The sequence below is a fragment of the Hemicordylus capensis genome, chromosome 6, assembly GCF_027244095.1.
Source record: "Hemicordylus capensis ecotype Gifberg chromosome 6, rHemCap1.1.pri, whole genome shotgun sequence".
NCBI classification, from domain to species: domain Eukaryota; kingdom Metazoa; phylum Chordata; class Lepidosauria; order Squamata; family Cordylidae; genus Hemicordylus; species Hemicordylus capensis.
Genome location: NC_069662.1, coordinates 26,485,880 through 26,501,033, shown reverse-complemented (window position 1 = coordinate 26,501,033; position 15,154 = coordinate 26,485,880). Strand labels below are relative to the sequence as shown.

The following is a 15,154-nucleotide window of genomic DNA, read 5'->3' as shown; positions in this document are numbered from 1 at the left end:
GGAGAGCTTGAGGAACAGGGCTTCTGCAGCCAGGAAATCGCTCATAGGTATCCATAAATCACACCTGTGGACAGCAGCTTGTACCAATAGTCAAAGCCATAGTTTTGTTTTCAGTTCTTCCTTTGCATTAATTTATCTCTGTTGTTAAAGTCAGGTCTCACCACAATGATATAACATTTTGGGAGAAAGACTGAGTTCTACCCTGAGACACCCATGGGCTGCCATCTGTAGAAAAGGTAACAGACACATTTTTATTTTAGCCCTTTCTAGTCATTAGATGTTCCTTGTTGTTTAGTTCAGGCCTCAAAACCATAATATAACATTTTGGGGAAAAGATGCAAGCCAGCAAGCCAGCACTGGAGGCTAAGATAGAGAAGATCTCCACAGCTACCATGTATTTCCCCTTCGTGCTCAGGTATGTTGGGACAAAGGAGAGCCAAACACTGCAAAAGACCAACATGCTGAAAGTAATAAACTTGGCTTCATTGAAGCTGTCAGGCAGCTTCCTGGCAAGAAATGCCACAGTAAAACAGATAATAGCCAGGAAGCATGTATAGCCCAAGACATAATAAAACATTACCACAGACCCTTCATTACATTCGAGTACAATTTTGTCAATCACTGAATGCTTATCAAGACCTGGAAATGGAGGAGAAGTTGCCAGCCAGACAGAGCAAATGCCAACTTGAATAAGGGAGCAGGAAAGAACAATGGAATTGGCCAGTCTTTTGCCCACCCATTTTCTCATCCTGGATCCTGGCCTGGTGGCCATGAAAGCCACAACCACTGTTATGGTTTTTGCCAGCACACAGGAAACAGCCACTGAGAAGATGATGCCAAAAGCAGTTTGTCTGAGGAGACAAGTCAGTTTCACAGGATGGCCAATGAACAGCAATGTGCAGAGGAAGCAAAGCAGGAGAGAGATGAGGAGAGTGTAGGTGAGGCTCCGGTTGTTGGCTTTGACAATGGGGGTGTTGTGGTACTTCATAAATATTCCTAGCACCAGAGCTGTGACACATGAAAAGAAAATCGACATAAAGGCTAAGCCAAACCCCAAATGTTCTTCGTAAGATAAAAAGACTACTTCCTTGGGAATACATGAATCCCGATTTTGGTTTGGATAGTATTCATCTGGGCATTTGTAACAATCATTTAGATCTGTAAAAGACAAGGTATCATCTCAGTCTCATATATTCCATAAAAGCCATCAGCATACAATGGCTTTTCCTCTTAAACATATAGAAGTGTGGGTTGCTTTGTGATTCAAATGCACACCAAGTAATGATCTCTCCATGATCTCTCCAACTATGTATCCAATATAGATTTCTCCGCAACTATGTATCCAATATGTATATAGATTTGGGTTTTTCTTCTAGAGGTACAGAGGGTGCTCTGTACCTCTAGAAGAAAAACCCAAATCTAGTATTTGGGTTAACATATTTAGTAAAACATGCATGGCAGTAGGATGGTAATAGACCTTGTTAGACACCTAGATGTCATATCATCTAGGTAATGCTGCGTTGAAAAGGCAGCTATGACATCTTTGTTAAATTCCCTGGGATTAGCAGCCTCTGCGTTCCTCCCCAGGCAGCCGGATCAGCTGCCCACACTACTGCCTGCTCCGTCACGGAGCTGGCAGGGGCTGAGGGGATTGGGGGCCGAGCAGCCCCAGGAAGTTCCAGCATGCGAGTGCGCAGAGCATGCTGGAGAGGCCCCTGAGCCAGGAGGCTGATTCTTTGCCTTCCGGTCAGGGATCTCCTCGTGAGTTGCCACAATACACGATCGTAGAGCCCAGGTTAGCAGAGTGCTCACTCCGCTAACCTGGGTTTAGGGGAGGGCTCCATAAGTGAGTAACCCGCTTGAGAGCAATCGGGCTCACCTGCGAGCCCAGTGGTTCTTACGGTCACCAGAAAGCAGGCTAGGCTCCCTTAGCCCGCTTTTTGGGAATTGTGAGAATCGCCTCTTTGATACAATTTATGAAAGGAAGAATTCGTGTAGAAAGCATAATACATGGAGCAAAACAAAGGTGGGGAGGGAAGTGTACCATCCTCCTTATTAGTCACTAGTCAAAGATAATGAGGTTATTCACACAATCAGAAACTGTGTTCTACCCAGGTTTCGGAGCTCCGTGACTTCCCAAGTTCTGGTTGTGTGCAAGCAAGTTAAGAAGAAAACCTGGGTAGAAGTGATTGTGTGGAAGCAAGGTAGCTTCTACACAATCACTTCTACCCAGGTTTTCCTCCCACCTTACTTCTACATAACCAAAAACTGGGAACACACAGAGCTTCGATTGTGCGAATGACCTCAATATATCACAAAAGATTAATAAATTCCATACATATCAAATAATATGCTATCATAGTAGTTAGCATGTGCACACGCATACACACACACAGAGACACACACAGACACACATCTGTCTATCTATCTATCTATTTATCTATCATTCTCTAAGACATACCCTTTGCTAATCCCATGAATAGCAGCTCTCGCAAGAGTTTGTAAACAGCTACCATATAGTGGTGGGGCAAGAGAAGTGGGGTGGAGAAACTGTTGCCCAGGTAAACATCTCAGGTAAACAGCCATGCAGGAGGCAGAGAAGGCAGCACAGCCTCCCTCTCTGGGCTGCCTGCTCGATCAGAGGTGTAGCAAGGTTGGAGTGGGCCCAGAGACAAGATTTTAAAATGGTCCCCCCCTCACTGCAGCTCAGCTCATGAAGTAAAGAAATAACCTATGCACCACAATAGAACAGCATCCTAAATTCTTTTTTAAAAGGTTTTGTAAATTGTGGACAATGCAAGTCATTTAATGGTACTAGAGAACGGCATGCTTTTCTGGTAGCTCCAGGTCTTAACACTCACATCAATTTTGGAGGATGAGTACAACTGAAGGAAGCCCGGGCGGGTGCGCATCTGGGGGAGTCAGTCATGTGACTTGCCTCTGGGGGGGGGGGCCCAAGGTAGTGGGCCCCCAGACAACTCTCTCCCCTTGCCCTATGATAGTTACACCCCTGTGCTCAGCTGAATGTAAGGATGGCCTGCACTGGGGCCGAATGTGGAGAATGGCTGAGCAGGTGGCTGAGAGGGATGCATAGCCTCCTTCTCTGGGGCTGCCTGGTGGCAAAAGGGCAGGTGAGGATAGGCTTAATTTGGCTATAGGGTGTTTAGGGGAGAAAGCTCAACTGGCAGTGGTGGGGGGAGAAGAGAATCTGGGTGGGGGAGAAGCAGCAGGTGGAGGGAGAGCAACCGGCCGCCAGAAGAAGTGGCTGAGCAGGCAGCCGGCCAGAGATAAAAAGACGTTGGAAAGGGGAAGAGAAGGGGGAAGACTGAGAGTGAGGTGCCACGGATGAAGGAGAACTAGAGGCGCAAATGCTGTGTGCCTGGGCCAGCTAGTTTTAATATATAATTGGAAATTTCGCCTAGGAGGCAGCTCTACATATATAGTTCATGGTCAGCTCGACATATATTGCAGTTTGAAAATATATGCCAAATTACAAATTATCCACATCTGAGTACACTTCTCAAATGCATTAATTTATAATACTTACTAATTAAACTAATAATCATATCTTATCCTGCTACCCCACTAATGTTAGCTTCAATGCAACCATCACAAAGAAGAAGACATCACCTCATGGTGAATTCCACTTGCGAGGAGGCAGAACTTGGCTGCATTGGCAGAAATCCTATCATTCTGGTCGGACAATAGATAACTTAAATAAAAGTGTGTGGGGTGGGTGGTGTTTACTAAACCCACAAAGAAAGAGACTGAAAATTGAGGTTACATGACCCTGTTCAGACAATCAATTAAATAAGCAATATTGGCAGATGGACACAGGGCTGTATTTTAGGGGGCGCCCCCCATATTTTAGCCTCCCATCTTCCAACAGGAATTTAATAGAGAATTGCATAAATTCTCTAATGTAGTGATGTGCGGTTCGGTCCGGATCCGGACCGGTTCGTCCCAAACCGGTCCGGATCCGGCGGTTCGATCCCGGACCGAATCGGGCCCTTCTGGGACTGATCCGGACCGAATCCGAGCCGGTTCGGTACCGAACCGGCTCAGGTTTCCCGAACCGGTTTGGGAACGCCATTGCCTGCAATTGAGTCTCTGAGTGTCTCTTAAAAGTTTCAAGTGTGTCCTCCATTTTGTGTCTCCTTCCCGAAACTTTTGCTCCTCCTTGCATCCATTTTGTGATGCTATTTCCAGGCATTGTATTGGCTGCGCTATTGATCCTTGATTGGCCAGAATGAGTCCTTTGGTCTGGTAGGCTGCTTGGCTGTTGCACTTTTGAGAGCTGGCACCCTGTTGGCCGTGGGGGGAGTGCAAAGGTGGGGGCTCCCAAAGGAGGGAATTTCAAACCTATATAAACCCAAGCCTCTTCTCTGGAAACTTCTCTTGGCTGCAGTTGTGGGATCATCTCTGAGACCTTGCTTGCTCTTTTGCTGCTGATGTCTGCTGTGAGTCCCTGACTGTGTGTCACATTAGTGTGTGTCTGTCTCTCTGCTCTCTCTGTGTGTTGTTGTGTGCCACCTTGTCCATCTGCCCTCTGTCTGTCTCTGTCCAAACCTCTTTAATACTTTCCCCTCAACTTTTTCCAACTTTCCCTGTTGTGTTTTCTGTTCTCTTCACCCTTTCTCTCTCAACCGTTCTCCCAAAGTTTTGGCTTGGCCATCTTCTGCATTGCTTTCCTGTTTTTGTGCCTTGCCTGACTTTTGTTCCACTTTTTGAGTTTCATTCAATTATTGCTTCTGTGTAAATTTATATATTTGCTGATTTTGGATTTTAATTAATAACTTCTGCTATTGTTATTGCTGGCTGCCTGTCTGAGTTGTGTTCCTGAGGATTTAGTTTATATTATTGCTGCAATTGGATTCCTTGTGTTCTGATTTTGATTGTTAATTTGTTCCCCTCTGGCCCTGCTCCTAGCTTCCCCCCTCCCTCCCACCCAGATAAGATTGTTTCCCTCCTGTGCTGCTGCCTGTTGAGTCTTGCATTCTTTGGATTTCTTTGTGGAATTAGGTTCTGGTTTTGGTTTTGCTCGCTGTGTGTGTCCCACCCACTCCCCCAGTCCCTCCCCCTGGTAGTTGTCCCCCCCCCCCGCCCTGAGACTTTCTGGCTGCCCTTTGGTTTCCTTTTTTTTTTTACTTTGTGTATAGATTGTTTTGATTCAAATTTGATTGTTCCCCTGTGTGGTCCTGCTCCTAGCTTCCCCCCTCCCTCCCCTCCAGAAAGCCACTCCCCACACTGCCACCTCCTCCTCCACTCCTGCCCTGCCTGCCCCCTCCCACCCAGACTGAGTGTTGTTCCCCATCCTCCCCTGGTGCTGCTGCTGCTGCCTGTTGAGTCCTGTCTTAGTTGGATTTTTGTGTGAAATCAATTAGCTTCTTTTGGTTCTGGTTTTGCTGTGTGTGTGTGTGTGTCCCATTCCTCCCTGCTGGTTGTTGTTGGTTCCTCCCCCCCCCCCGACTTTCTGCCCATTGGTCCCAGGTTTTCTTTTTTGGACTTTTTTTCATATTGTTTGGTTTGCTTTGATTGATTCATTGATTGTTCCCCTCTCTGTGTGGCCCTCTGCTCCCAGCTTCCTCCTCCCTCCCCTCCAGAAACCCACTCCTCCCACTGCCACCTCTTCCTCCCCCACTCCTGCCCTGCCTGCCCCCTCCCACCTAGACTGAGTGTTGTTCCCCATCCTCCCTGGTGCTGCTGCTGCCTGTTGAGTCCTGTCTTACTTACTTTGGTTTTTTGTGTGAAATCAATTAGCTTCTTTTGGTTCTGGTTTTGCTGTGTGTGTGTCCCATTCCTCCCTGCTGGTTGTTGTTGGTTCCTCCCCCCCACCCCCAGACTTTCTGCCCATTTGTCCCAGGTTTTCTTTTTTGGACTTTTTTTTCATATTGTTTGGTTTGCTTTGATTGATTCATTGATTGTTCCCCTCTCTGTGTGGCCCTCTGCTCCCAGCTTCCCCCCTCCCTCCCCTCCAGAAACCCACTCCCCCCACTGCCACCTCCTCCTCCTCCACTCCTGCCCTGCCTGCCCCCTCCCACCCAGATTCATCCCCCTTGACGCATACTAATCCCCCCAAAACACACCCTGCCCTCTGGTCTCTCCCCCTCTTGCCCCCCGACTCCCTGCTACATACCCCAGACCCCCTGAAACACACTCCACCCCCCAAACACCCTCTGTTGGTCTCTCCCCCTCTTGCCCCCCTGACTCCCCGCTACATACCCCAGACCCCCTGAAACACACTCCACCTCCCAAACACCCTCTGGTCTCTCCCACCGAAGCACACACGTGAGCACGTGTGTGCACAAATATGTGGCTGAGCAACTCTGAGCCGGACCCTCCCCCCCTTCAATCCCCTCTACATCCCTCTCCCCCTCCCCTTTCCTCCCCCCTGCCTCCCTCCCTCCCTGCCTCCCTCCCTCCCCCCTCCTAGATGGCAGTGCACACATACACAGTACACACACAGAAAACACCTGTGGTGGCAAACACCACCAGCACACATGCACTCACACTGGTGCCACCACCTGTCTTGGGCTTCTCTGTGTCCTTGAGCAAATATGTGGTGGTGGACCAGAGAAGCATTTCTTTCCAGCAAGGCAAAAGGCATGCACTCACTGCACACACACACGAAGAAGAGGTGAAAAGACGAGAAGAGGCAACTTCTAGAACCAGCAGCAGCAGGTGAGTGAGTGTCGTGTAATTGTGTTGCTTCCCAAGGCCACTGCCCATGCTCAATGCTCAGTCTGCTGAAACTAAAGAACTAGCTATTATCATCCTTCCTCGCACGCAGCTCAGCTCAGCTCAGCTGCACAGCACTGACTAACTAGACACTACAGCTGGTGGTAGAAAAAACAGAAGTCTAGATTCTAGAAGATGTCCTGGTGGATTTTAAACTTTCAAATCTGTGCTAGGATTGCCTCGCCTCCTACTCCTCCTCCTGCCTGTAATTGTGCCCTCTCCCCTTGCAGTTGCGCCGTCGTGATGGGTTGGTGATGTGCGTGTGCCGTCTACTTAGCTCTCTCCTCCTCATGTTGGCTGGGCTTGCTAGGCACTGGCTGGCAGCAGCTGTTGGCTGTGTGCTAGGCTCAGGCTGTGGCGCGCGTGACTGGACTGGGAATGTTATTGTAGCGGCAACACTGGTTGTGGTGGTAGCAGTAGTAGCTGTTGTTGTTGCTGGGCTGGTGGCTGGTGGCCTGTGCTGACTCAGCGCACTTGGTCTGGTCTGGTAATTTGGATGCAGATGTAGGGTGTGTGTGCATCATCCATGGGGAGCATCAGAGCAGAGGAGAGCAGGTTGGCTGGCTTCTGTCTGTCGGGCCTAGTCAGTGGCAGGCACTGAGTGAGGCAGTGGTTTCTTTGGGCATCACATCACCCATCATGCAGAGCGGCAGGTCTGCTGCTCTGCTGCTCCGCCTCCTGCTTCTTCTCTGTGTGTGCTGCTCTTGTGCTTAGTGTGCTGCTCCACTGCTGCTGCTGTGCTTGCAGGCAGCACAGCAGTGGCCTTTTTGTTAGATCAGAGAGTGGGTGTTGTCTCTCTGAGTGTCCTCCTCTTACTTGCTTGGATAGGAGTGGTGGTAGTAGGTAGGCATTAAGATGGGCTGACTAGGTGTTACGTGTTAGGGCGCCCAGAGAGAGGGGCCAAAAAATGGGGTGGCAATTGTTGGGTTGCTCCTAGTATTATTGGTGAATTTTTGAAGAAAATTTTTTTTCCATTGGCTAGAATGGGGGTTGGGGGCTGCCCCAGACCCGCCTCTGTGGGGTGGCAGCACCCCCAAAGTGGGTCCGGGGCCATGGCAAAAATGCCCTCAGTCCCTCCCAGCAATCCCCGGAGAGATAGGAGTGATGGTTCTGTTGTTTTTCTGAGGTAATCTGAGTGTAGATTCTATGATAGCTAATGAGATTTCCAATGAGACACCATGAATCCACTCTCATTTGCTATCACAGAATCCACACTCACTCAGAACACCTCAGAAACAACAGAACCATCACTCCTATCTCTCCGGGGATTGCTGGGGGGGACTGAGGGCATTTTTGCCATGGCCCCGGACCCACTTTGGGGGTGCTGCCACCCCACAGAGGTGGGTCTGGGGCAGCCCCAAACCCCCATTCTAGCCAATGGGGAAAAAAATTTTCTTCAAAAATTCACCAATAATACTAGGAGCCACCAATTGCCTTGGGATTTTTGGGGTGGAGGACACCCATGGGTGGCTACCACCCACCCCAGCTTTTTTGCCCCTAAGGGCTCCACATTGTGAGTTATCGGCAAAAAATAATTTAAAAAAAAATTGTAAAAAATCAGAGGAAGGTGCAATCGTCTTGAAATTTGGGTGGCAGGTAGAACACAAGGTCCCCTTCAAAACCAGCCACTTTTTGTGATCCGAACCAGTTCGGTTCGGATCTGAACCAGTTCGAAACCGAACCGGACCGGGGGGGTGGTCCGGCAAAACCAAAACCGAACCACCCCGGTCTGGTCCGGACCCGGTTCGGACCCGAACCGAACCGGGAGAACCGGTTTTATGCACATCCCTACTCTACTGCAAGTCTTACAAAATTCTAATTTCCACCCTCCTAATTTGGCCTCTCGTCCAATTCCTGCACTTCTGTATGCAGGCGATATGGAAATATTCTACTTTTCTGAAATAGGTCTCCGAAGAGACCTTAAGTCATTTGCTGCCTTTTGTTTGGAAGAAAAATTAGATAGTAATCTTAGAAATTAAGCTAATGTCATGGTGTTCACCAAGAAATACTCCAAACGTAGATGGCAGATTAAGGGCCAATAAAAAGAACAGGTTCAAACTTACAGATATCTAGGGGTGGTTTTCCAAGCAGTTTGCTCCTGGAAGGCTCATGTGGCTCATGTTACCCAAGGTGCCCATAGAACTGCAACTGCACTGTCTAGATTCTGTTTCTCTATGGAAGGTAAATATATTCCTGCAGCAGTGAAAGCCTTTCAGGTTAAGGCAACATCTCAATTATCACATGGTGCTCCAATCTGTATATATCCAAATTTTTGGAGGCAGTGCAGTCCAAATTTCTTAGATCTATTCTTGGTGTTCCATGCTGTGAACCAAATGCTTTACTGAGAATAGAAACCAGGTTAATCCCATATGGTCACCTATTTTCAACTATTGGCTGGAATTAATCTACAGCCCTTCTGGTCAGGCTGCCCTCACCTTAACTGATAGCTTTCCATCTAGGTGGAAAAATGTGGTGGAGAAGAAACTTTGGTGTTATGGCCTCCTGCTTTGAGACCTGGCTCCAGAGGCCTTCTTCAGGCCAAAGAATCAATTTGTCAGCACCTTTGGGATATTTGCATCAAAAGGACAGAGCGCAAGCTACACACTGAGCTTGCGTGGTGTCATGTGCGGTGGAAATTAGTGATGTGCATGGTCCGGAGCAGTCCGGACCAGCACCAAAGGGGAGCCTATCTTTTAGGGCGGGGAGGGCTTGTTTACCCCTCCCGCGCCTCTTTGCCCCCGCCAGTGGCCGTAATCTACTGTAAAATTGTGGCGCTGGAAACCAGCCGCCCCAGCCGCCGCCGCTTCCGCCGCGCCCCCCCCCGCGAGCAGATTAGAGAAAAAAAGGCTACTGCCTACAAGGAAAGGCTACTGCCGCCCTGCCGCCCCCCCCACCCGCCACCCGCCAACCCCCCACGAGTGCTCACCAAGTTAGAAGAACTTAGAGAGGAGCTCGCGAACAGAGCTCCTCTCTTATCGAAGCCTCCGGCCCAACCGGGGCCTTGGGCGCGTGCGCACGCGCGCTAGAGCTCTTTATCCTATAGAGCTTTTGCCGGAGGCCCGGTCTACCTGCTGGGAAGAAGCCGGGTAGACCGGGCGGCAGTAGCCTTTCCTTGTAGGCAGTAGCCTTTTTTTCTCTAATCTGCTCGCGGGGGGGGGGGGGGGGGGGGCGGAAGCGGCGGCGGCTGGGGCGGCTGGTTTCCAGCGCCCCAATTTTACAGTAGATTACGGCCACTGGCGGAGGCAAAGAGGCGCTGGAGGGGTAAACAAGCCCTCCCTGCCCTTAAAGCAATACCCCCCCACCCGGACCCGGACCAACCGGGGCAGAACCGGTCCGGCAGTTCGGCCATTCTATAGAATGGCCTCTGGACCGGTTCGGACACACCCCTAGTGGAAATCGGACTAAGGGAGTTCATGTGCAGTGGAAACCGGACTAAGGGAGTGCAGCCTGGTTTCCACCACGTGTGAACCACCAGGAGCTGTGCGGCTCCTGGCAGCAAGCCCACTTAATACCCCCACCCTTAAACAAGGGTAGTGGAGCACACACTCTGCTAACACTATTTAGTTGGTCATGTGTCACTGCGCTGCAGTGACTCATGAGGAGACCTCCTACTGGGAGGCTACAACAAACCTCCCGACATCAGGAAGCCCCTGAGCCCCGCCACCCCAACTGGCTCCATGCTGGAGCTGGTAATCGTGTGGGTGGCCAATACAGCTGCCCAGGGCTAGCTGAATGCTCGTGTGTAGGCAGAGAGGGTCAAGCCTGCTTTCCCTACAAACCTCCTGCAGGCTCTCAGGCATGATTTAGTTAGTGGAGCATGTATTACTCTGTTGTGTATTTTATAGAGAGTTATGTTCTCTTATTAGTCTGGTTTCGTTATACTATCCAAACAGGCTGGATGACTTTTGTGTACATTTTCTTATTTCTGACTCTGATGCCGAGATTACCTATTGTGTGGCCAAATTTTGTGCCACGGCTTGTAACATCAGGAAACAAATGGTTAACCCTTACGTTGTGTAAGGTATATGTGTTATTCTGGTGGTGGGTTGGTAGTGTTATTCATTATTATTCATTATTATTTAATATCAGAGTATTTTAAGTTATGTTGCCTATAACTGTTAATTATTGTAATTGCTGGCTGGTCTTGGACTATAATAAACGAAAGATGATGATGCCAGATGGAAAAGAGAGGAAGAAAGGAATACAGTAAGAAATTCTTCTTGATCTATTGCCAATGAGCCAAAAAATGTACTCTTGGTTCATTTGCACAAGCATTACACAAGAAGGATAGTGGGTAGCTTTCCATCATTTCCCCTCATTCCTCATTCCTGAGGAAGAGGTCTCACAACCTGGAGGCATGCCACTGATTGCACAAGTAGGCCCTGTTGGACCAGCAGAATGCTAGTCTGGAATGCAAGCTCCCAAGTTAGTGAAATTTTCTGATGCAACATCCTTGCACTCCCACAACTCGTCTGCTTTAGTGCAGTGCAGTCCAAATGTCAGCCACTCTAGTTAAGAACATGTTATTTCTTCGTATCACACTCATGCATATGGCATGTTCTTTCCTCTTATCAGCTTCTTATCCTGCCCATCCCTCCTGAAAATGTCCTTTGAGTTATAAATACTAAAGAAAAACAACATGAATCCTGATGTATCCATTATGTATCCATTATACATGGAACCGCCATGAAATATTGGTATGTGGTGGTATATCAATGTAATAAACAAACAAACAAAACAAAACAAAGTAAAATAAAATAAAATGAATGTGGCCATGATTTCCAATATTCATTCCCCTTCATTAAAGCAAATCTGACTGAAATATTTATCTTTCTTACCCATCTGGTTTGAAATCTTCCCTTCTGGACATGGGATGCAATCATAGCAGCAGAAGGGCTCCCCCTCTATCACACTCTTGCTAAAGCCAGGATGGCAACTCTCAGTACACAGTGAAAGAGGGCGTATCTGATGAGACAGAGAAAAAGTCATTATCTTGATTATAATGAATTTGAATTCCTGAAGTTTCTGGGACATTTACCATCAGGAATGGTTGGTTGATAGTTTCTCACTTTATACTACTACTACTACCACCACCACCACCACTACTATTCCTATTTCTATAGTGTTTTTCAATAATGTTTCCCAAAGCGGTTTGCACCCAAACCCCCAAGAACACAATACATGCATAACTGAAGTCAACTAGGGCTACTATATAAATTAACTTGCAACCAAGCTCTTAATTAACCAAAGTGCAGTTACTCGTCCCTGTGTGAAACAACCTCCTAAAGAGGACTGCTCCCACACAAGGGTTAACCAGCCAGCTGTTGAAGCTGTCAGGAGCCAAACTCCTGACATCCTCTCACCAAGTTGATTTTTTTGATTTTTTACATTGAGAAGAGGACTACTCAAATCTCCACAACCCAAGCCACAAAACTCTGAGTTGGTGAGCAAAGCAACCCCCTGAGAATGGTCCATTCCTAACCCTTCAGGCCGCAAAACCATGAAGGGCTGTTCCATGATCCCCCCTCACCTTAGTGGCCTTCTGGCTGAACACCAATAGATAATCCTGCCTAGGCACAGTCACACGCTCCTGCCAAAGTGACCAAACTACATTCTTACCAGCACCACTCCATCATAGCCCAGAATAGCATAGTGAGAAGTAGGCAGGGAAAAGGCCATACCCACTGCCAATCAGGTGCAGCCCCTACTTGGCCAATGGCCAATGGCAACTGGGTATCCCCCACTGAGAATGGAGGCAGGTGGGTGGGTGCCGTGCTGCAGAGCGAATGCTCAGGATGAGGCAAGACCGCCCCTCAGGAGCCAGTCCAAATCTCTTCTCTCTCTTTTTGTCCTCAGGCAGTAGTGAGTCTGGTGGAAAGTTGATGATAAGAGCTGTAGAACTGCTCCCTCTTCTGGCAATCAAAGTTCTGCAATATCACCGAGCAATATATATATATGGTTTTACAAGTCAGGCTTTAAGGAAAGTTAGTTTATCAGTATGGCCCCTCCATACATCTCAGAAGACAAGGATATTTTGAATTAGCAGAAAAGGCAAAAGGGTGATATAAAAAGTGGATTTTTTAACTATGGCATAATCCAGGCTGAGTTCCAATGCACAGCAGAGTGGAGGGTGGGCAAATATCTCATACGGACTTTGGCATAAATCTGGCCGATACGGTGAAGCAAAGTAAAGTTGCCATCTGGGAAAGGCCCTGGCATTCCAATTCCTCTCTGCCTGACTTGGCTCAGAGGTCCTTCAGTTGTTGTTGTTGCTGCCGCTATTATACCACATTTTAACCAAAAAAAGGTTCTCAAAACAGTTTACATAGAAAAATAAATAAGATGGTTGACTGTCCTCAAAGGAATGAGGAGGAGGAGGAGGAGGAGGAGGAGGAGGAGGAGGAGGAGGAGGAGGAGGTAGGGTAGATCCCCAGTAACACCCACTGGAAAAATGCTATGCTGGGATATGGACTTCCAACCTGTGAACAGAGTAGATGGAAAGGTTGGGCACTTTGGGGCTTCCTTCTTGCAGTAGAGGAACCAGTTTGGCTTAATTTCTTGGGTGCACTTTTGGGAACCTTCTTGGATAAATGCCTCCCTTTTTGTTTTTGAAATTTGATTATGCTGACTTTCCACTAAGGTCAAACTTCTAACTTTAATCAAACCTTCCTGAATATTTTGGAGAGGGGCTATACTCAGAGGAAGCCCATGAGTTCTGTGCCAGGCTGGGTGGTGAGTGGAGGTGGGAGGTATCTTTAAAAATCATTACTGTTGCTAGTGCTCACACCTGGCAGCCCCTGCAAGCAGTGTCACACCACCTAGCATCCCATACAGAGGTTACCCTACCTACAGTGCTCATTTGGCCTCTGTGAATGCACAACAGCCATTTGTGTGGTCAGCATGATGGTTGACCACACATGGTCATCATTTGTGTGGTCACACAAATGATTGCCATGCATGAACAGAGGCCAGATGAGCACCAAAGGGAGGGCAGCCTCTGTGTGGTATGCCGAGTGAGGTACCGCGGCTTGTTCAGGCTGCCATGAGCAAGCGGTAATGACAGTAATGATTTTTTAAAGGTATTTCCTGCCACCCTTCACCATCCACCCTGGCGCTGCCCTCATGGCCTGCCTCGGGCTATACTTCTGAAATTCTTTTGACTCATTATGAAGCCTTCTAGAAGAAAATCCAAAATACTCCATTCTTGTAGGTGGTGTTGGGGGGAAATGCAGTCAAATACTGATGAGCTACAATCACAATTTATGTCCTTCAACCAGAACATTTATTTCATTATCTAGAGGGTGTTTTGTAGCTTTGGCTGCGCCTTGGCTTTCAGGTTCTACCTTTACAAGAGTGTTGGCCTAGCCATAATAATGCAAGTAGGGAGATTTCCTTAAAGATACTCCATGGCTTCATGCTATACCAGCTTACTAATATCAGAAATACTGAGCCTATTACACTGATGCCTTCCACCCAGTTGTTTTGTGACTGGATAAGGAGAGCTACACCTGAGCAAGAATTGTCTGCATGGAATACCCCTCCCCCCACAACCGCATCTAGTTCCATTCTTTCAAATGTTACAAAGTTATATGTGAACTCAGAGAAAAATGTATGTTGATCAATAATGGAATGAGTTATGATTGTTTGTTTGTTTTTTAATTAAATTAGGGGTAATCATCATTTGTAATCTGCTATACCATATGCCAAGGTTGCTCAGCTTTGGTCCCCCCAGCTGTTTTTGGACTACAGCTCCCATAATCCCCAACCACAGCAGTCAATAGCCTGGGATTATGGGTGTTATAGGCCAACATTTTCAGAAGGGCCGAAGTTGAGCAGCCCTGCCATATGTGTTGCCATTTTTCTTGTGCTATTGTGAAAAATAAGTGGCTGTTCTCACAAACAGCCAAGCCCAGGCTGCTTATGTGTCTAGGCTACTCATGTGGAGCACCAGAATCCACAAGGATCCAGTGCTACTGCTCAGCCTAACCCCATTCCTAAGCCTGGCTCTTAGCCAAGGTTAAGCAAGCGAGCACCCCCTTAAATCAGCTGCCAGGATCATGTGTCCACTCAGATTGCACGTAGCCCAAGGAGATACAGGCAGGCAACTAGAGTGCCCGTCTGATGGGGGAATCCCATCAATGCACCACACTCATGGTGAGTAGGGATACATAAACCAGCTCAAAGTGGGTTTGAGTTGAGCTCGAACCAGACCGGCTGTTCAAAAAGGGGGGCTGGTCTGAGCTTGAGCCTAAAGGGGCCTGGTTCAGTTCAAACCAGCTGGTTCTAGTGGTTGCAAAGGGGGATCAGGTAAGGATTTGCCATTATAAGCACCAGGGGAATCCTATGGGGGGTTACCTTACCCACCGTGGTGGTGTGGCTCCTCAGGGGCAGTGGTGGGGTGGTGATGGCTCCCGTA

The 15,154-nt window shown here is 48.1% G+C and overlaps 1 protein-coding gene across 1 annotated transcript in view; it reads right to left on the bottom strand.

Annotated features, from left to right (window-relative positions):
- Positions 1-256: 256 nt before the first annotated feature.
- Positions 257-15,154, bottom strand: part of LOC128330998 (vomeronasal type-2 receptor 26-like) — a 32,257-nt gene continuing 17,359 nt past the window's right edge. Inside the window, exons 5-6 of the mRNA XM_053264365.1 lie at positions 11,577-11,703; positions 257-1,158 (exon numbers count right to left, since the gene is read on the bottom strand). Coding sequence (XP_053120340.1) covers positions 257-1,158; positions 11,577-11,703 — 1,029 coding nt within the window. The remainder of the gene's footprint in view (positions 1,159-11,576; positions 11,704-15,154) is intronic.